Source organism: Propithecus coquereli, unplaced genomic scaffold, assembly GCF_000956105.1.
Source record: "Propithecus coquereli isolate 6110/MARCELLA unplaced genomic scaffold, Pcoq_1.0 Scaffold213, whole genome shotgun sequence".
NCBI lineage: Eukaryota > Metazoa > Chordata > Mammalia > Primates > Indriidae > Propithecus > Propithecus coquereli.
In genome coordinates, this window is record NW_012146412.1 from 647,400 (window position 1) to 670,804 (window position 23,405).

The window sequence follows — 23,405 nt, forward strand, 5'->3', positions numbered from 1 at the left end:
AAGAAGAGGTACAAATGGCCAATGGCATATAAAAAGATGCTCAACATCAGTAGCCATCAGGGAAATGCAAATCAAAGCCACAATAAGATACCGTTTCTGTATTTACCATGTCTTTTTTCCCTTTTTTATTTCTCACTCTGTTGCCCAGGCTACAGTGCCATGGTGTTAGCCTAGCTCACAGCAACCTCAAACTTTAATAAAAATAACTTTTTCAAATTTCCTATCTGTGAAGAGTTTAGAAGACAAGAAAAGTTGGGGAAAAACTGGCCTAATATATAACAGTAGGTGGTTAAACAATTTCTTCATTCATTATATTTTGCTTATTTATCCCCTAGAACTCTAGAGGCTTTAAAGAATTAAAGAAAGGAAAAGAAAAAAGATATGACCACACCGCTAACTCATTACCAGAGCCTAAAACCTATCAATCTGTTGATTTATTTTTGCAACAAATACCCAGCTTACTTCATGAAAGCACAAAGGATGTCTCTTCTATAAGAATATTCATAGAAACTAACTCCTGATGTCACTCTTTCCAGTACTTAGTCACAAGCTTCTTTATATTAATGTTGAAATATTCTAGGGGTACATGGCTTGCTTCCCTAACAAAATCAAAGACTATGTGTGGAGGGGTAATAAAAATATTTTCTCTGGCTTTTGAAGCCCCCATAGTGTCTAACACTATTAAACATAATAAACATTTCATAGCATTAGGGTTTCTGTTGGTGTTCGTACTAAAAAAAAGCAAATTATATCTGAGTCTCTGGCAAAAGACCCTTCATTTCTTATTTTTTTTAAAAAAAAAGTACATAATAAAAGATATTTTGTCAAACAGTCGCTCTCTTTTAAAATACAATTGAGATTTTTTTATAATTTTATATAATATAAATTTTGTTACATTAATTTCATAGTGACATGATTTATTATTACTTCATTTACAAGAGTCAAGTGAAATATTTGCCCCTAGGAATTTATCTACATTCTCTTGAAAGCATGATGCACTATAATACCAAAATTTCCTATGGTAACAACCCTGTAAAATTTAATAAAGGCTAAAGAAAAACATAGTAGTATTAACAAAACAGAATTTTAACTATAGTTTGTTGAAAACAGACAAACCAAAATGTTACTGGCACCATGACTTCCCTTTTAGTAACATGATCCCTTAGCGTCCTGGGATAGCAAAGAGACAGATTATTCTGCTCACAAATGTTAAAAGATTTTTATCAGTTTTACAACATCCACCTACATTTTGTGGGCAAGGCTAAGAATAAGAATCTCCAGAATAATTTAAAGTTTACATTTTGGGCAAGGTTTACACAACTCACAAAAATTCCTCCTCTCATTACATTTTCCAATCACCTCCCCTTTGAGCAAGCACACCTTCTTCTCATCACCTTCTCTATCACCACAATGACCCACAGTACCTTGTATACCATCAGGAGAGAGAAGTAATCTTCATTGCCAACTTGGCTTAGAAGGTCTCATAATCATCTCCCACACTATCTGCATTTTATAATATATTGCATCTATCCATCCGTGGTACCATGTTCTCCAGCTGGACAAAGGGATCAATGGTAGCACTAACAGATCACATGAAAACCTAAATTACCTGAGTCCTACATATCAACTAACTGATGATGAAACATTCAAAGAAAAAAAGGAGTATGCAATTTATCCCTGAGTAGTTTTATTAATAAGAATAGCAGGTGATAAAGTTCTGTAAAAAATCTAATGCTGATGCAAGATTAATATATAAAATCAATTATATTTCTATGCATATGCAATAAATAATCCAAAAATAAACAATTCCATTTATAATAGAATCAAAAAAAATGAAATACTGTATATAGAAATAAATTTAACAAAAGATGTACAAAACTTATACTCTGAAAACTATAGCACACTGTTGAAAGAAATTAAAGAAGATGTAAATAAATTGAAAATACCCCATGTTCATGGATCGGAAGACTTAAGATTGGTAAGAGGGCAATACTCCTCACACTGAGCTACAGATTCAACACAAGCCCCATCAAAATTCCAACTGGTTTCTTTGAAGAAATTGACAGGCTGATCCTAAAATTCACATGGAAATGCAAGGGGCCCAGAATAGCCAAAATCTTGAAAAAGAAGAACACAGTTGGCAAGACACACTTCTCAATTTCAAAACTTACTACGAAGCTACAGTAATCAAGACAGTGTGGTATAGACATAAGGATGGATATATAGATCAATGGAATAGAATTCAGAGTCTAGCAATAAACCTGTACAATTACAGTCCATTTATTTTCAACAAGAGTGCTAAGAAAATTCAATGGGGAAAGGAGAGTCTCTGCAACAAATGGTACCAGGACAACTGGATAAGCACACGCAAAAAAATAAACTTGGACCCCATTCTCACAACATATACAAAGATGAACTCAAAATGGATTAAAGACCCAAAACTATAAAACTCTTAGAAGAAAACATGGGGGAAAGCTTCATGAAGTTGGATTTGGCAATTTCCTGAATACAATACCAAAAGCACAGGCAACAAAAGCAAAACTAGACAAACTGAACCTCATCTAATCCAAAGACTTCAGTGAGGAAACAATCAACAGAATGGAAAGGCAACCTATAAAAAGGGAAAAAATATTTGTAAATCTTGTATCTGACAAGGACTTGTATCTAGAATATATTAAAACAAAAAACACTTTCAACTCTACAATAAAGAGAAATAACCCAATTTAAAAACAGGCAAAGAATATAAATAGGTATTTCTCCAAAGAAGAGGTACAAATGGCCAATGGCATATAAAAAGATGCTCAACATCAGTAGCCATCAGGGAAATGCAAATCAAAGCCACAATAAGATACCGTTTCTGTATTTACCATGTCTTTTTTCCCTTTTTTATTTCTCACTCTGTTGCCCAGGCTACAGTGCCATGGTGTTAGCCTAGCTCACAGCAACCTCAAACTCCTGGGCTCAAGCCATCCTCCTGCCTCAGCTTCCCCAGTAGCTGGGACTGACTACAGGTGCACACCACCACATCCAGCCTTTAACCATGTCTTTTATTTTCTGTATTCTGATGTTGACACTTGCAGCCTTGCTGTCCCTGGAGAGACTGCTTCCTCACTTCCCTCCACCCCTGCCACCCCTCCAGGTTTAACTAATTCCCTGAGATAGCAAACACCTGCCTGCAAGCACGCCTTTCATTTGCAAGCCAACCAATCCCAGAGCACTTCCTTTATGTGGCTCTCACACTCCAGGCCACCACCCACCTGCCCTAATCATCCCAGGGCCAAGTATTAGACAACTTGGGGCATCCTTTATGCTCCAGAGCCTGCTAAAATTATTTAAACTAGCCAATCCTAAACCTGCTTACCCTGCCTTGCCCATTCCTTCCCACAAAGACCACAATAAAGACTTTTGCCCACATTTCCTCCCCAACTGCCTCTGCCTCCTGACCTACCCTTCTGGCTCCACATGTGGTCTTTTAGCAAGCCACACCTCCTGTTTCTAGGGAATCTGTAAGTGTAATAAACTTCTTCCTTCATGACATTTCCATGTCTGCATGTCTTACTACACCTGATTAAAACAAATCCTGGGTACCCTTAAAACAACTTCACACCCACTAGGATAGATATAATCAAAAAGACAGACAATAAGTGTCAGTGAAGATTTGGAGAAACTGTAACCCTCATGGTGGAAACTGTAACCCTCTGGTGGAAATGTAAAGTGGTGCGGCCAGCTTTGGAATAAAGTTTGACACTTTCTCAAAAGGTTCAATATTTCGGCCCACATGTTTACACTCTAAGACCCACCGCTATTCAGTTAAGCTGCATACTCTACTGTGTTCACACAGTGGAGTACATAGACACTGCAGAAATCCCAGTGCCTGTCTACCATTCACATTGAAGGAAAAAAAAATCACCTATAAATTCATTCTTTTGAGTACACAGATATTCTAAACAAATTTGCGATTGGTAGTTAAAATTTTAATCCAGTCAAAATGATGAGAAACAATCATTACGTTATCATATTCAACAAAGCAATTATATTTCTATAGACAATTATCTACTATTATAGAAAAAAATAAGTAACTTCATACCTTTTTCTCTTTAGACTTCTGGGCAGCATTAGAAGTGACATTCTCATTTTGGTGAACAAACTCTTGTGCTACAACTGTTTTTACAGGGTCCCCTTCAAGAACACAGTTTAGAAATTGTACTGTGTGTTCTAATGAATAGCTGTAGAAAGTTTAAGTACAAACATACTATATCAATAAATGAAAATAAAAGTTATGCAAAGACATTAACATAAGCAATATTCAAACATTTTATAAGAATATAAAAAACTGGCTTACTTTTAAGTTTTCAACATTGAAATTAAATGCTCGTTGTGTATCAAAAAGTCAGGAATGCTTAGAGGGGAAACTATCAAGTAATAGGCTCTCAAAAATTAATTTTAGAAAAATTAACACCAAAAGGTAACATATTGATAATTCAATTTCTGATCTTTTATTCCAGGCAGATTATCCACAACAAATCTTTCTTTCATTTTATCATCTATTCTCCTTAAATCCTTTGTTGAATTCACACATGCTTTTATTAAAGTTTCCTTCAAACATCAATCACAGACAACAGACCTCTAAGCTGACATTTTTATTGTATCAAATTCCACTTTTACTTATAAAAGTGTGATTCTAATCAAAGAAAGTCTAAGTGGGGATACAGAAAAGAAAAAGTAAAACACCATCCTACCTCTCTCATTCCTACATTACTCAGGCATGTTTTCAAGGTGATCCTATATTGTATGAAATTCTACAATATTGACAAATATCTGATATATATTCATGTTCCAATATTTAAAGAAAATCATCCCAAATAAAATTATAAATGATTTTATATTGCTCCTTATTTCATACTACTTATGCCTCTCATCTCTCCCACTGGCCAGATACTGAAGGGCTTGACTACATAGGAATATTTTCTGAAATATAATTAGTTATCTAAAATAGAGCAGGGTATTTTGCTATTCTTCAATTTATTAAAGACAACCCTTGAAAGGAAGCCATTTGGGCCACCAGTTCCCTTCAGCCTTCCCACCTTGCCGCCTCAGATATGCTCAGCACAGAGAGGATGCTAGAAGGTGGATGCTACCAACAATTATCCACATCCTTTCTAGCCCTTAAAGTCACCTACCCACGCGTGGGGCTGGAAGTCAGTTTCCATCCACCACTGGTGTTGCCTGAGGGTTACAGCCCCAGAGGATTATACCTCAAGCACATACAGTAGTAACTAAGCCCACCTACCCTTCTTACCAGGAGGAAGTTGAAACCACTGCTATGTGAGGAGAATCGTCCTGCTGCTGGCAGACAAATGGCAATCAACCATCTAACCTACCTGACTGACCAAATCACTCGGGCCATCTGCAGAAAGGATACACCCAGTCCCCTCACTTTGCCTGAGGAACCACAGTTCTGGGCAGTTTCACCTCAGGCCCCCTTGCCCTAGGCCCCCATAGAACAGAGTACCATATGCCAGCACCAAGCCCTTAAGCCCCAGCTTTTAGGAGATTTTAACACATAATTTTGTGAAAACTGCAAGTTAGGTAGCAAAAATTAACAAGGAAATTATGGATTGGAATAAAACCATTAAAACCTTGATTTAAGTGACTTATTTAGAACTCTGCATACTCAGCAGAGAATAAATACTCTTTTCAAAAGTACAAGTTGAGTATCCCTTATCCAAACTACTTGGGACCAGAAGTGTTTCAGATTTCGGATGTTTTTGAATTTTGGAATATTTACATATACATAATGAGATATCTTGGGGGATGGGACCCAAGTCTAAATACAAAATTCATTTATGTTTCACATGAACTATCAGAAAGCAAAGCAGTCAGGTATGGAATTTTCTACTTGTGGTATTATGTCAGTGCACAAAAAGTTTCAGGTTTTGGAGCATTTCACATTTCAGATTTTTGGATTTGGAATGCTTAACCTGTACTTTCATATAATATTTGTAAAAGTTAATCACGTATTAAAGCACAAAGAAAGCATCAAATTCCAAAAAACAGAACTCTTCCAGGCCACATTCTTGCACTCCAATACAACAAAATAAAATAAGCAATAACCTTCCCCTACCATTTACCACCAAAGCCAACAAGCCATTTAGAAAATTAGAAACTCTTGGGTAAATAGAAAATCAAACTGAAACTAGAGATCATCTAAAAAATAGTGAAAATAAAAACACTATATCAAAATCGAAACCATATACAGAGAAAAATGCATACCTTAATTGTATAATATGTTATTAAAAACTGAAACAAACTAATCAAAGAGTTGAAAATAAATAGATTTTAATAGAGAGGAATCTGTAAAAATAAATAATTAGAGAACATAAAACAATAGACTATGACCAACAAGCCAAGAGTTTGTTCTTTAAAAGACCAATCTGATAAAGAGTAAAACAGAGAAAACACGAAATATGCGACATTTGGAAAGGAGAAAGGGATATGATCAAATACAATATAGTTTTTAATGATAAAATATTATATACAGCTTAACAATAATAAACTTGAAAGCCAAGATAAAGCTGGTGATTTTCTCAAAGACAAATGGCCAAAATGACTCATGAAAGAAAGCAAACATCTGAAGAAAGTAATAACCTTAAAAAGATAGTGAAAGGTTACTAAAGACCGACTCTCTTAGGAGGTACAATCCCAGAACCTTCAAGGTACTAAGTTCTTTGCATTACAGGAAAAAAAACAAAAGGAAAAACGTGAAAGTAAAGTAGACTTTATTCCAGAAATCCATTATCGTGATTGATACGAAATATATTAATAAACTGAGGATCAAAACCTATACTAGATTTTCAAAAGATCCTAAAAAAGTGTCTTGCTAAAATAGGAATTTAAGAAAAATATATGACCAAAAGCATATATAATTCAAACCGAAGCATTTCTAATATATCAAACATCAAAACATACTGTAACACTACAATAACTAAAGCAATATGATGACAACTCAGGACCTAACAAATAGCTCAATGCAACCGAAGTCTTTAAAAGAAACTGTATATTTGGGAATGTAATGAATATTAATGATTATACTTTGTACCAGTGGTAAAGATGACCCATTCATCCAGTTAATTGTTTGGAAAAACAAGTTAAATCTCCTCATTTATAAATCTCTACCTCATACTATACACATAAAAAAGCTAGGTAGATATTAAAAATAATAAAGAAAATATTTTTATAATGTCAAGTTGAAGCAGACTGCCTAAATAAGACATAAAACTGAAAAACAATAAAGGAAAAGATTTTCTGATAAAACATATAAATTGTGTATATGACCAAAGAGACCACACTAGGTTAAGAGGTAAGGGTCATAGCAAGAAAAATAATTGTAATCTATCTTAACAAAGATTACTATACATAACATATAAAGAGCTTTTATAAGTCTAGAAAGAAATAGAAACAAAAACAGGCAAAAAGCAAGCAATTAATAAAAAAATAAACAAAAAGCTTACCCATACTAGTAACAGGAAAGTTTAAATAAATAAAATATCATTTTCCTCATCAGACTGGCAAAATTTTTTAACTTCCTAATACCCAGGGAGGTTACATTGTTAGTATGTATAACTAATACAGACAATCTTTATTAAAGGGAATTTGTCATTGGCTATTAAAATTTTAAATGTATGCACTCTGAACCAGCAATTTACTTTTAGGAATAACAGCATTCATCCAGATACTCAAAGATGTATGTTCAAGGATGCTCATTGGAACATGGTTTCCAATATTTCTTACAGTCAGAAAGTTCACAAATGCAAAAATGTTTAAATAAATTATGGTACTTCCCTAATAGAGAATACTATGTAAACTTAAAAAAGAAAAGAGCAGATCATTATGTATGGAGAGAAAAAATAAATACCAGCAAAACTACAAAGTAGTACATAAAATACCACCTCTTTTCTGGTGGAATACAAATGTATATATACACACAAAAGCATATAAGCAGACATATATGCACATACACATTAGCATACATATGAAAAAAATTAACGAGGAGTATGAACTGCTAGGAATTGCTTATTATATACTGCTCATTTCTACATTATGTACATCATCTTAGGTTTCACTTTCCCAGGTTTCAGTTACCCAAGGTCAATGAAGGTCCAAAAATATTACATCACAGTGGGCCCTCCATACATTCCACCCACTTCAGATCAAAAATATTAGGAAAGGCTGGGCATGGTGGCTCACGCCTGTAATCCTAGCACTCTGGGAGGCCGAGGTGGGAGGATCATTTGAGCTCAGGAGTTCGAGGCCAGCCTGAGCAAGAGCGAGACCCCGTCTCTACCAAAAATAGAAAAAGAAAGAAATTATCCAGACAACTAAAAATATATATAGGGAAAAAAATTAGGAAAAAAAAAAGATGGTTGCAACTATGCTGATCATGTACAGACTTTTTTTTCTCCTCATTACTCTCTAAACAATACAGTATAACAACTATTTACATAACATTTACATTGTGATGCATATTATAAGTAATCTACAGATGATTTAAAGTATATGTGAGGATATGCATAGGTTATATGCAAATACTATGCCATTTTATATAAGGAACTTGAACATCCACGGATTTTGGTGTCCGTGGGGGTGAGGCAGTTGCCATGGAACAAATCCTCCACGGATACTGAGGGACAACTGTATTTTGAGACAGAGAGAGATCACATTCACATAACTTTTATTATAGTATAATGTTATAATTGCTCTATTTTTATTATTAGTTATTATTGTTAATCTTTTACTGTGTGTAATTTCTAAATTAAACTTTATCATAGGTATATATGCATAGGAAAAAACATAGTATATATAGTGTTCGGTACTATTCACAATTTCAGGCATCCATGGTTGAGTCGTGGAACGCATCCACCACAGGTAAGGGGCGATTACTGTATACATATATTATTTTTGTTATCAGAAAAATAAACATAAAGGATTAAAACGTATGGCATATGTTTTCAGTGACATTAGAGTAGAAATTACAGACAATCCTACAAGCACTCACTTGTGGTCCTTGAAAATGTCCACCAGGAAATTCTGGTTAATGGCTGGAAATATCTTAAAGAGCTGCTTCTCCTTTAGTTTAGTGGCACAATCTTTTTCAAACATAAGTGTCTCCCTTTTCTAAAACAAAAACACAAAAGTCACCCTTAAGACGGAATTTATAATACTAGCAATGCTGACCAAAAGCATGGTTATTTTGTTGCAAAAAGACTAACAGTTCAAAAGCAATCACAGACTTTCTTCACCATTTAAAGGCTGAAATTAGTTAAGTGTTCTTGCATTATTTATTTATATCCCATTTTTGCAAAGTATTTAAAGTTGCTCATAAATATATATACACACACACAATCACATATACATGTGTGTACACTATGTATGCAAATATATATACACACACTCTCACGTATGCACATGATATTAAATCATAAAAAGGATGAAGATATATATATTATATACACACACATAAATAAACAGGATATAAATAAATCAAGCCACAGAGTAGTGAAAATAAAGGTAAGAATACAGAATAAAGGTAGCATGTAAAATTAGTATACAAATGCATGCCACAAAATCCTGTACAATTGCTAAAGGTGGGCCACAAATTTAGTTCTCAGTCTCTTAGTGGCCAAAGCAAAGGGGGAAACAAAGATTCTCAGTGTCCATAAAATAAAAACAAACCGGTTGCTCAGGAGAAGTACAGCTTTTTCTGGTACTGAGACCTGAGAGAAATTTCTCCCCTGGGTCCTCGTAAAAGTGACCCTGTGTGATGCTGGGAACAACATCCTCAAAAACAAATTCTCCTCAATGGGCAGAAACTACGATGTACGAATAAGTTGCAAATGCAGATTGACAGAAAATCTTAGAATTCACAATTATTTTTAAATTTTCACTAATACATTTACTCCAAAATAAATGTATAAGAATTATGTTACTTTTTGCAAAACATATTTGGATTTGTCTATTTAAATTGCCAGACCAAAAGAATTTCCCTAAAATATGCTATTTTAACCTAGGATTATGGTAAATACTCTTAAAGTGACAACTAGTCAACATTACAATGTAACTAAATAATTTTTGTTTGCTACAAAGATCCTAATGTCTGAAAAATTACTTCCTATACAATTTCAAAGGCAATGAAGTGATTCTGAAAATCCCTAAATTTAAAAATTACAATAATCCCGGGCAATCCTAGAACAGTTATTTGTTTTGAAGCCTAACCATATTTAGGCCATTTGTAACACCAAACAGCAATAAAAGAGGAACCACAATAAGTGACAATATGATAAGTAAAAAGGACTGATAAAGCTGAACATATCACGAGAGTGATGGAAACAAGCCACCTCAAGAATTAAAGGTATTTCACACATAGCCAGGCACAGTGGCTCATGCCTGGAATCCCAGCTACTTGGGAGGTGGAGGCAGTAGGATCACTTGAGTCCAGGAGTTTGAGACCAGCCTGGGCAATATAGCGAGACCCCATCTCTAAAAAAGTAAAATAAAATAAATTAGCTGGGCACAGTGGCACGTGCCTGTAGTCTCAGCTACTTAGGAGGCCAAGGTAGTAGGATGACTTTTAGCCCAGGAGTTTGAGGCTGCAGTGAGCTATGACTGGACCACTGCACTCCAGCCTGGGCAACAGAACAAGATCCCATCTCTCAAAAAAATAATAAAATAAAATGAATTTAAACAAATAAGTAAACATATTAATATAAATAATTTTAAAACGTTTTCACATTTTACTTAAGATATACATTTATAATCTAAACTTACTATAAAATTCAATGATCAGATTTCCTAGCAATCTATCAGTTCATAGTATCTAAACTACAAATTCTGAGGTCTAATGAACTATGAATGAAGCTAATGAACTAATGAAAATGAATGACCTTAATCATCTTACAATTAATTATTCATATATTATGTGTTATATTATGTGTAAAGTTTATTTTATATTCTTTGCTTTTAAAAAATATACAAAGTGTATTTCTCCTTTGGGACCAAAGAGTGAGGAGAAGCATCAAGAAATTTTCTTACTGAGCCTTTATGTAAAAAAGCATATCCTTGGCCAGGCACGGTGGCTCACGCCTGTAATCCTAGCACTCTCGGAGGCCAAGGCGGGAGGATCGTTTGAGCTCAGGAGTTCGAGACCAGCCTGGGCAAGAGTGAGACTCCGTCTCTACTAAAAATACAAAGAAATTAGCCAAACAACTAAAAATAGAAAAAATTAGCCGGGCATGGTGGCGCATGCCTGTAGTCCCAGCTACCTGGGAGGCTGAGGTAGAAGGATCGCTTGAGCCCAGGAGTTTGAGGTTGCTGTGAGCTAGGATGACACCACGGCACTCTAGCCTAGGCAAGAGAGTGAGACTCTGTCTCAAAAAAAAAAAAAAGCATATCCTTGGGACGAAGTCATCCAGCTTCTATTACCCAAGCCATAGAAAGACAAGCAAAAATCATTCATAGAAAAAAAACATATTATGCTGTGAAGTCAAAAGATGCTCATTTGTTCACAATTATACTGAGATACTAAAGGCAAGTTAGGACCATAAAGATAAATTTCAGTACTAGAAAATAGCATTTCAACAAAAAGAATCACACCATTTGGGCATAAGTATTAGGCTTTCCTTATTTTTGTTTTTAAGAAAATCTATTTCTCCAAATTATTACATATATTATTTGAAGAGGTTATTTGATACAACACTAAAATTATAAGATCTACTAAAGAGATTGTTCCTTGGATTATGTTAGAATGCAAAAATAGGAATGAACGCATATTTCCAATTTAATGAACAAGATAGAAATAAATAAATATGAAGATGGAAAAATCCTGTCATTCTTCCTATGCCCCAATTCTATATATATTACAGCCAAATATAAAGGTGCTGCTTTGGGGAGTCAAATGAGTAAGAAAGAGCATAAAACATTTTAAGCTCACGATCTAAGAATTTTTTCCCGTGAGAATTGGACTAAACAAGGTTTTTTCCCTTTTGATTTTGAAATTCTTTTTTTTTCTCCTATTGCCCTGCTCAGAGTAAGAAGATTTTGAAATTCTTTAGTACTAATTTTCAGAATTCCAAAAAGGATTAAGAAGAAATGCAAAAGAAAACAACTTCACTTAATGGTTTCATAGATAATTAAATACGTTGAAATAAGGAACAAAAATAAAGCAAGTTCAAAGGAAAGTGAAGTTTCTGTTTGAACTTCTTTAATTGAAAAGGAAGAGTATTTAATTTTTTAAACTCAAATTCATAAGTTTCTAAAATTTTTCCTTAAAAAATGTTGTTTCAAAGATAGACATATCTTGGCCAGCGTGGTGGCTCACGCCTGTAATCCTAACACTCTGGGAGGCCAAGGCGGTAGGATTACTCAAGGTCAGGAGTTCGAGACCAGCCTGAGCAAGAGTGAGATTCCATCTATACTAAAAATATATAGAAAAAATTAGCCAGGCGTCATGACTCATGCCTGTAGTCCTAGCTACTTGGGAGGCTGAAGCAGAAGGATCGCTTGAGCCCAGGAGTTGGAGGTTGCTGTGAGCTAGGCTGATGCCATGGCACCCTAACCTGGGGATCAGAGTGAGACTCTCTCTCCAAAAAAAAAAAAAAAGAATAAAAAGATAGACATATCTGTAATAGCAAGACATTTCTTATTACTAGTTTATATATGAAATTATAAAAGATTTTTTTCATGATTTTCTATAAAAATTTAGAGGTAAATAATAAATGCTAAGAAAGATGTAGCTCAATCACCTGCAAAATTATATCTAACACACAAATTTAACATAGATGGCTTACTGTTACAGAGTATCAACTAATTTCCTGGAAGTGAAAACCTCCAGCTTCAAAGTATACTTAAAACATTCTTCAATTTTAACATTAACTTCAATCACGTTAAATATGGATTCTAGACTAGGAAATATAGAAGCAAATGAAAATCACAAAGTAAACACACAAAACCAACTAGAGTCAAAAACAACAGCTTAATATTTATACTAACTCCTACCAGATCATGTTTTTCCTGTAAGGCAATTTCTTCTGACATTATTTCTCTTAGTGATACTTTTTTAGTTTGAGTATTCCAATGATCCAGTAAGGGTAGCATTTCAGGTGCTGCTAAAGTCTTCAGTAATTTTTTGCCTGTTCTCTGAGATGATTTTTGTTCTGGATTATCAAGACCAGTATGTCCAACCACCGAAGGCTCTACAAGAACAGTATAAATAGTATCATACTCTCAACAATAAATATACAAATTAAACATTATTCACTGTGTTATATCTACCTCAAGAAACCAAGGAAACACGGTTTTTCATGTTTCAGTTTGTAAATAAAACATAACTCTGAAATTTCAAAATATATCTTCATAGATTTGCAAGAATTGATATATGTTAATGTACAAATACCTCAAATGAGCCATGATCTGGGTTTAATTTTAAACTGACTCAATGTTTCCCACTCTTTTTCTTACTGCATCAAAACACAAAAAATGGTGACATGTATATTGGACACAGGTAAACTGAGGAAGTTATAGTCAGCTGGAAGTGAACAACTAGAACATATCTGGTCAGCTCTGCCCACCCATTCTAAGAACTGAGAAGATCAATATTTTGACAAACATATAACTCAGTGGAGGTACACAATAAAGACTATTGAAGTGATATTCAAAATAACTGAACATTTAAGAAGTTCATAATAACAGAATTTAATGTGCTACATTTCAGCATCTCTAAGGGATATCAACACATTCTGATATATTCCTATGCTTTCCTGGGGAGCAAAGAAACAGCTGACAATGGTATCTGTACACCATGATACCCTCTATTCCTCGAATAGCTTCAGCTCTTGAAGTACAACATGAGCACAAGTCTGAACCAAAGCAGATCCTAAGAATCTTCAACCTGGCGCTCTCTGCCTTGGTTCCAGTGTGGAGTGGACAAAAGAGGCATCTAGAGAAACTCATGCACAAAAGGAGAAGCCCTAATAACAGTTCTACCAACCTGCAATAAACACTGAAGACAATACTAAGAGAAGCCATTTGTAATTAAATATTTTCAAGTTGGCAGAATGCATCAAAAAAGCAGCTGACTTTTGTGCTCTAATAACACTGACATCAATAGAATTTTGAATAACCAAGTAATCATTTCAACAATGCTCTCTATCACACACATGAACATCTGTTGCTTGCAAACCAAAACAGTTTTCTTTCATGCAGAGCAAAACCTTAACAGGAAACACTTTGACTACATGTACTAGAGCACATCTTAGGTGTTCCAGAGCACTCATGAAAGTTAAATATCTATTATAGGGGCTTTTTTTCTCCTCTCAGTTTTATTTTATATCAACATTAAATGTTAAATATTTTTAAAGAACTTTTATTTGCAAATGAAAATTTGTGGGTAACATTTTATGGAAGTATATTTAGAATGAGTTAAAATTCAAACATACACGCCAAGTTTCACCACTGAGACAAGAATGTTAGAAGTAAAAATATGTGCTTTACCTTGCATAAATTTGCCGGAGGATACCTCTTCTTGTCTTTGTCGCTCCTAAACATAAATGCAGGGCAGAGGATTGGCAAAGAAGGGGTTCATTAGTAAATAAAGTTACAAGGTTACGTTATTTTTTCTCTAGAAATCACTTCTCCTTATACAACTGTAAATAATTCTTACTAAATATAAGTAAAACAATAAAACTAGATAAATGAAATTATAAGGTATGACGACATCTATATATTTTTTCCACTTATAAAGCTCTTATGTTGCACTTTCTAAAAGCCTATTTTTAATTTAATTAATCGGCATTGCAGTCTTTTTTTTTTTTTTTTGAGACAGAGTCTTACTGTGTTGCCCGGGCTAGAGTGCCGTGGCGTCAGCCTAGCTCACAGCAACCTCAAACTCCTGGGCTCAAGCGACCCTCCTGCCTCAGTCTCCCGAGTAGCTGGGACTACAGGCATGCGCCACCATGCCCGGCTAATTTTTTCTATATATTTTTAGTTGTCCAATTAATTTCTTTCTATTTTTAGTAGAGACGGGGTCTCGCTCTTGCTCAGGCTGGTTTCGAACTCCTGAGCTCAAACAATCCGCCTGCCTCGGCCTCCCAGAGAGCTAGGATTACAGGCATGAGCCACCGCGCCCGGCCGGCATTGCAGTCTTTAATTTCAGGAGTAAAATGCTGTTTATATGATTTTTTTTTCCTTTAAAAAAACAAATCAACAATCACATTGAGCTCCATCACTAATTATATAATTTGGCCAGTCTGGAAATATTCAAAATACTGGAAAGAGGGGAAAAAAGAAACCAAAGTCAAAGTTCAAATAAAAAGTCAAAGTCAAAACTCAACAGAACTCTTTCACATAACATGGTAGATTTTACAGAAAAGCAAAGATGACAAAATGGATGTAACAGGAGCTCTTTACAAAAAGAGGCCTACGAACCATCACAGATTCTCTCCATTTCTCGTGAATCACTTTAGCCAGATTCAGATCTATATGAACCACACAATCCTCAACTGTTAGGGATCCTTGGGGGGGGCGGTGGGGGGAGAAAAGAAAATATAATCATTGCTCATTATGTGTTTGCAAAAAACATTCAACCACCTTATACATCATAAAACTAACTTGTATTATTAATTACTAACTTATGTTTCTATTTACTAAATCTCTTGTAATATCTTTATGTTATATGCTATGTTATCGTTTTCACACTTCTTGAATAAAACAATTATACAAAGCTTCATAATAAATCTATTTTAAAAAACAAATAAATCTATTTTAAGTTATCCATTTCTGTTAGTCTAAATATATTTATTTCCATTAGCCAAGACTTTTCAATAAATGTATTCTAAAAAATTAATCTTGCCTAAATGTATCTGGAGTAGCACCAGAGGATTCAAGAAGCTTCGTCTGTACAAATACATGTGTGGTAAATACCGGAGAAAACTTTCACATGCATAGGATGAACACAAACTCCATATAAATATTCCTTATTTCTTCAAATTACATTTTTAAAAATCCTTTAAAACATGTTGTGTCAAAAATAAGACACTACGTGAAGTTAGGCAACACAAATTACTTTTACATTTCAGTTAATACATATGTTATACGTATATATAATGTGTATGTATATATTATACACACATTAATATGAAATAATTTTATAATCAAAATAGAACCCTCTATAGTCTATTCACACAAAGGCACCCATGTAACTAATTTACTTTTTCCTTACCTGAATCAATACCAACAGGGCCAAATAATTCATTGAGTTGAAAAGCCAGTTCAGGGGGTAATGCCAATTCCAGACAGTCTATGGTTAGAGACGTGGTCATCACTGAAGTGGGATTCAGTATCTCAGTTTTATCTTCTTCACTAACTCCAGCTGACAAACTACTCCCTGTCATTAGAATTTTCTCCATTTCCTGCTCATCTTCATTCATAAATTCTTCTGTGTTTAGAAATTTCACACAATCCTTTGGAAGATTTTCATTTTTCTTTATTTCAATAGAGTCCGTAAAATAAATTTCTTCATTTAATTCAAGATTTGAAGTGCCTGACACAGAGTTTAAAATGGACAAATTTAAAGAAGAATGTGTATCATCTCCAGTCTCTGTGACTATTAGATTTTTCTCCATTTCATTCACATCTTTAGGGGTAGTAGCTTTTGAAATACCTGGAAAAGTCTGCTTAATGCTATGTAAAAGTTCTGTCTGACTGTTAGGAAGTGTTTCACTATTATTCTTTAGATCTACAGCAGCACTAGGAAATATACTTGTTATTAAATCAGGTTTTTCAGGAGTTTTAGCTCTTATTTCTGCCTGCTCTGAGTGCTCATTTTCTGTATCACAGGTAGACTGTGTATTAGTGTTACTGATACCAATTCCATGGCTAAAGTTTGACACAGAAGAATTAGAATCCTCTAAAGTTCCTCTTTGGCTAATAATTTCTTTCAAATTCAATCCCAGAGAAAATGGCCCAATTTGTGATTCATCATATGATTTTTGGAAATTCTCAAATTCAGTATCTTCACATAATTTAGTTTCAGAATCCAACAAAAGGCTTGTAGCCCAAATAATATCTTTATTACACCTCTCATATAGGTCTTTTAGGGCTTCCAATGAAACAGATCCAAATAGTTTACAAAGAATGTTAAGATTTTCGGATTCATCAGCACTGGTAAGCTCACTTTCTTCAACATATGTGCTCTTATCGTACATTACCCTATATGGAATTGTTTCTTGAACATCTGAATTTGTGTTAATATTGAAAACTTTCGGCTTAAATCCATCTAATCTTCCTGTTAATACTCTGATAGAATCTGAAACACTAATTTTATTCTTTTCTATTTTCCATAAGAGAGCAAAATCCTGTGGTTCAGTCTGAGTACACATGCCTACTTCTATTCCAGGGACTCCTTTAGGCATTCCCTCTGGAAATTCACCTGAAGTTTGTGGTCCTACTACTCCAGGAATAGTTGGTGCACTATTGGTAAGAGGCAATGTGTGTTGCCCATGAATCTTTTTACTTAGACAACTCTGACTCTCACAGGTCATTTCACTGGGTAGCATTTCAGAATTTTCTGGACTGGAGCTACCCAATGTTCTTAGTTTTTCAAGGCTTGTGCTCCAACAGGCCTCATGTACTGTGTGTAAGGATATTTCACTCATATTGTCATTTGTTCCAAGTTCTAGGTCGGGTTCATTTAAACCAGTCTTTGCCATTCTTGATCTGTGCTCCCTCTGAACTAAAGAATCAGATGAAGGCCAATCACCCACAATGTGGAATGAGTTTTTTTCAGTATTTTTATAAGGATCACATTTATAGCTATTGAGTGGCTCCGAAATATCATCACCCTGTGACTTCTTGCCATCCTCTACACTTTCATGTGGAGATCCTTGTTTCTGGATACAATCTATATTCACAGATACACTATTATCTAATACTTTGCACGACTGAGGGCAATTGTACTTTTTGTCACTTTGTACAGATGCTTTTTCAGTTTTCCGGTTCCTTTTTGTCCTCTGACCAATAGTCTTATCAACTGGCCAGTCACCAACAAAATTTGATAGCTCATGTCTCGGGAACTTTTCCAAAGCTGATTTACTTTTTTGTTTCCCAAAGGCTTTTTTCTTTACTGTTGCTCTTTCTTCTAATGTTTCGCCAGGTGAAGATTTTCCATTTTGAAGGAATACAGTATTTACAAGATCACAGTCTTCTTGATTATTTTCATCATAGCAAATACTCGGTGATCCTCCCTCTATAGAACTATCTGCATCAGTATTACCACATTCTTTTTCAGATGACATTTCTACTTCTTCTTCACTTTTGTCCATCACTCTTACTTTGCTTTCAGAGTCAGAAAAATACATGTGTGGAACTTCCTGAACGAAAGTACTTTGAATGTTTTGACTCATACCACTTATTTCTTCTCTTCCTTTGTTTAAATCTGCATTAGGGAGATAAGTAACATTCACAGGTAACATAGTTTCTTTGGTGACTTCAAGACTTTTCTCTTCAATTAACTCTAGGTGCTTCAACGATGAAGATAAAACATTATCTTCTTTTTCAGAGGTGATATCTTCATTTTCTCTTGGGCTGTAAGATTTTTTTTTAAAGTATCATAAGGAAGTCTCTTAATGTTGTCATTAATACTATATTTAATTTAAAGAAGCATTTGACTGACAGTGAACTTACACTTATTCTGAAAATTCTAGAAATAAACTACATTAAAATTAAAAAAGCTAATCTTGAGCTTTCCCTAATACACTATGAACACATTCCTTTCTTATAAACCTAGTACCTAGCATGATGCCTGGCATATATGAAGCACTCGAACTTTTTTCCAGTTAAATAGTATACATGAGATTTCAGTTTAAGTGTTTATTATGCATTAAATATTAAAGTTAAGGCTCTGAATTTGTTCCTGGCTTCTTTCTGATCTATCTAAGCTTTGCATTTGTAAAACTAGGTCTGCCTCTATACTACCAATCTATCATTTGCTGCAGAGGAAGCTCCACTCACAAAGCCACAAAGAGCCAACAGAACATGATTTGCATGATTAAGAGAAATTAGAGAAAGAGGGGAGGAGAGTTCATTTGAAATGTCATTTGTGAAATTTTTTAAACCATCTTCAACGTTAATTTCAGACTCGGAACACTTTTGCCTAATCATTATACTTTCAATTTCAGTGATTTTTCCTTATTCAATTTGTCAGTTCATCTTCCTTTCTTTCCTTATTCCAGGGGCTCTCAGAGTCCCAACTCTCCCACGAAGGCTTCCTAAGTGAAACCATACCTAACATTAATTGAATTTTGTATGTGCCAGATGCTATTCTAAGTCCTTTGCACGTACTGATTCACGATCCTTATGAGATCTTCATGAACAGAGCGCTATTACTGCCATTTGAGAAATAAGAGCTGAAGTATAAGAGAGATTTTGTAACTTGTCAAAGATTACAAAGGTTTGGGATTTGAACTTGGGAAATACAGCTCAAGAGGCCATGCTCTTAATCACTTTACTACACTACTTCCCAATAAAAAGGTATTTATAAATTTTCTCTTCTCCACTCCCAATTCCTTTTTAACATAGCCTCTCCATCCCTTACCATCATAAAATATGGATGATTTAGACCTATACATGTATTTAGGTTCTTCTAAACTCATTTATTCAATTGTGTATGTGTCTTAAATGCTTAATAAAAGCAGTACTATCTCAGATTGTAAACTTTTAGAAGGCTATGACTTATATTACTAAGTATACCATTAATAAGTAATTTTTATAATATTAGTTTAAAAGGCTATTTTTACCAAAACCTAAGGAAATAAGAAGTGATGTTGAGTAGATACAAAACAACAACAGCAAGAAGATAAGGGAAATATTGGAACAGCAGAGGACATTACATAAAAAGGACAGGAGTATTCATAGTATAATCATGGAATTACAAAATTCTGAGGACAATGAAAAAATTCTCATGTCATCGCTCACATGAACTTGTCCTGCTAACTATATACATCCTACTCCAGGTAAGACTATATACCTAAACCCTTATAAATAACAAAAAGTCTACTTTATTGCTAAACTTAATCAGCAGTGATTTCTAAGCTCCAAAATTATACTTTTTTAAAACGTCTCAAATTGAATTTTGTACATAAGGCATTTTAACCTACCTAGTACTTTTATCCTCACAAGAACATGCACACAACTCGATACGTTCAATTTTCTCTGGAACCGCAGAATTCATGATTATTGGCACTGAAACAAAGCGTTGATAGTGTTCCAACATTCTTGTTATTTTTTCTTTGCTTACACCATGAATGTTACGCCTGAAAATTCCAGGGGAGAAAAGAGTTGAAGAAATACTGGTAATTAAGTTTTTAAAAATTGGAAGATATGTTCAGAAAAATGATGATATATTTCTAATACATAAGATTATCAAAGCTAGCTTATTATGATACAATATATACATTTTGATTCTAATTTTCATCTTATTAAGGAGTTCTTAAATTATCATTTTATTAATCATTCCATACAATCTTTTCCAAGCACTTTTATCAATTTGGAAAAAGTAATAGATGCCAATAACTTTAAAAGAAGTTGTTTCCAAGCTCTGCAAAAAATCTCGTAAGAGAAGCACGACCATCAATGGTTCATGCCTTTAATCGTAGCCCTTTGGGAAGCTGAAGCAGGAGAATTGCTTGAGACCAGAGAACTGCTTGAGGCCAGGAGTTCAGACCAGCCTGGGCAACACAGCAAGACCCCATCTCTAAAAAAAATTTTTTAAAATTTGCCAGGTGTGCTCTCTGGGAGGCCGAGGCAGGCGGATTGTTTGAGCTCAGGAGTTCAAAACCAGCCTGAGCAAGAGCGAGACCCTGTCTCTACTAAAAATAGAAAGAAATTAATTGGACAACTAAAAATATATAGAAAAAATTAGCCGGCATGGTGGCGCATGCCTGTAGTCCCAGCTACCCGGGAGGCTGAGGCAGGAGGATCGCTTGAGCCCAAGAGTTTGAGGTTGCTGTGAGCTAGGATGATGCCACGGCACTCTAGTCCGGGCAACACAGTGAGACTCTGTCTCAAAAAAAAAAAAAAAAAAAAAAAATTTGCCAGGTGTGGTAGCATGCAGCTGTAGTCTCGGCTGCTTGGGAGGACTGCTTGAGCACAGGAATTCAAGGTTACAGAGAGCTATGGCCACTGCACTCCAGGCTGGGCAACAGGTGAGATACTGTCTCTTAAAATTTTCACTATAAAGGTTTCCGCTTATGCCAGTATGACAGACTAGATGTCCCAATGGGCTCTGCTGTCACAATAAAACTAGATTCCAAGTGAATTAAAGCAAACATACCTTTAAATACATTTTAAGTTCAAATAAAGAAAAAAATTCATAGTATTTGAAGTATCTGGATGTCCAAATATGAAGCTTGTTGTTTGTGTTTTCACCCATGGTGGGTTACTTACGTTTTTGTTTATGAGCTCATATTTGGTTGAACTTAATATATGGGGATCCTTAGGCCTTAAACTAGGGGTGCTTTCATTTATTTATATAGCATCTAGATTTGCATCTGCCAGGAGATAAGATGATATGCCTCAGTCCCTCAAAGGTCTTGTCTTCATGCAAACATCTCAGTTGCAACTCTTGGGTTAGATTCAAGGTTTTTTGGATCCCAGGATCCCTGGATCACAGGGATAATATTAGCATTTGCCACTAGGGCAAATCTGGTGTTCATATTTACCTACCTCAATCTTGTCTGGCTTCAAATCACAGAGAGCAAAGAGATAGAAAATATGAGAGAGAGGTTAAGAGACATAGACACAGAGGACTGAGCAAAAAGGTCTAGTATACATCTAATCGAAGTCCCAGAAAGAGAAGAGAATGCATGGGACAGAAGCAAATGCCAAGAATTTTCCAGAACTGATGAAAAACACCAAACCCCTGATTTCATAAGCCCAACAAATCCCAAACAAGATAAAAAAAAAAAAAAAATCCACAACTAGAAACATAGTACTGAAATTGTCATTCACCAAAGACAAAGATATTAAAAGCAACTACAAATATTTTTAAAATTGTTTTAAAACTAGTTATCTACAAAGAAACCAACAATTAAAATGACAGCTGGCTTAACAATAACAATGAAAGTCAGAAGAGAGTCAAGTGTTACCTTCAACAACAGACAATAACTGTCTTTCTAGAATATATATATCCAGCAAAAGTATCTTACAAGAATGAGAGCCGTAAAAGGATTTGCAGATCTATAAAAAAGAGTTTGACACCACGCAGGCTTTGTAAAAGAAAATTCTCAAAGATGAATCTCAGGCAGAAGGAAATTCCCAGATGAAAGGTCTATGATACAAGAAAAAATGAAGCAGAAAGCAGTAACTACATGAGTAAGTGAAAACAAACACTGTCTGTATATTCTGGACAATGGTAGCATGTAAGTTGGGAGGGAGGTACCAGAGATAAAACATTTTAAAGTCCTTGTATTTATAAGGAGGAAAGCTAAGAAAATGGTTTAACTTTAGCTTTAAAGTTTGCATGTTAAAACTTGTAAGGTAACCACTAAAAGAACAAAAATAGTATATGCACTTTCCAAATTAGCAGAGATGAAAAAAATTGAATAAGAAAACTTGGATTCAATTTAAAAAATCCAAAATAAGGCATGACAGGAAAAAAACCCAACTATAGAATTCTCTGTAATAGAACAATCACAGAAAAGGTGAGATAAATAGAAAGCACAGAATGAGACACTAAGAAACAAGATCAATTACACGAATAACCAAAATAACTATAAAAGAACTAAGTTTATCAGTTAAAAGCCAAAGGGGACAAAGTAGATTTCTTACAACCCAGCCATAGTGGTTATAAGAGATACACCTAAACATAAGAATATTGAAAGTAAAAGTATGAAAAAAGAAATAACATTCAAGTACTAACTAAAAGGAAACCAATACAATTCTATTAATATTAGACAAATCAGACTTTACAACAAAACTTACTATTAAAGGCAAAAGAAAATCACTGGAAAAGCTTAAAAGGTTCAATTAATTAGAGTAACCTAAAAATCTTAAGCTTGTATGTACTTCAAAAAATATCCTCAGAATGTATAAAGCAAACATAGGTATAACTATAAGGAGAAACTGACATGTTCAACATAATAAAGAGATTTCACCATTCCTCTCTCAAACATAGGAGACATGAGCAACAGATTTAGTAAGCATGAGTAAATGGATATATTGAGGATATGAGTTAATGGATATACATTCTTATCAAGCAAATACGAAACATTTATAAAACAATGACAAAAACTAGGCCATAAAATGTCTTTAAAAATATCAGAGAATTAGTATAACACAAACTACACAACTTGACCCAC

General features: G+C 34.5%; 1 protein-coding gene across 1 annotated transcript in view; it reads right to left on the minus strand.

Annotated features, from left to right (window-relative positions):
* Nucleotides 1-23,405, minus strand: part of N4BP2 (NEDD4 binding protein 2) — a 63,535-nt gene that overhangs the window by 20,065 nt on the left and 20,065 nt on the right. The window contains exons 5-11 of the mRNA XM_012644475.1: nt 20,205-20,360; nt 16,271-18,633; nt 15,478-15,563; nt 14,545-14,590; nt 13,051-13,247; nt 9,056-9,174; nt 4,088-4,226 (exon numbers count right to left, since the gene is read on the minus strand). Coding sequence (XP_012499929.1) covers nt 4,088-4,226; nt 9,056-9,174; nt 13,051-13,247; nt 14,545-14,590; nt 15,478-15,563; nt 16,271-18,633; nt 20,205-20,360 — 3,106 coding nt within the window. The remainder of the gene's footprint in view (nt 1-4,087; nt 4,227-9,055; nt 9,175-13,050; nt 13,248-14,544; nt 14,591-15,477; nt 15,564-16,270; nt 18,634-20,204; nt 20,361-23,405) is intronic.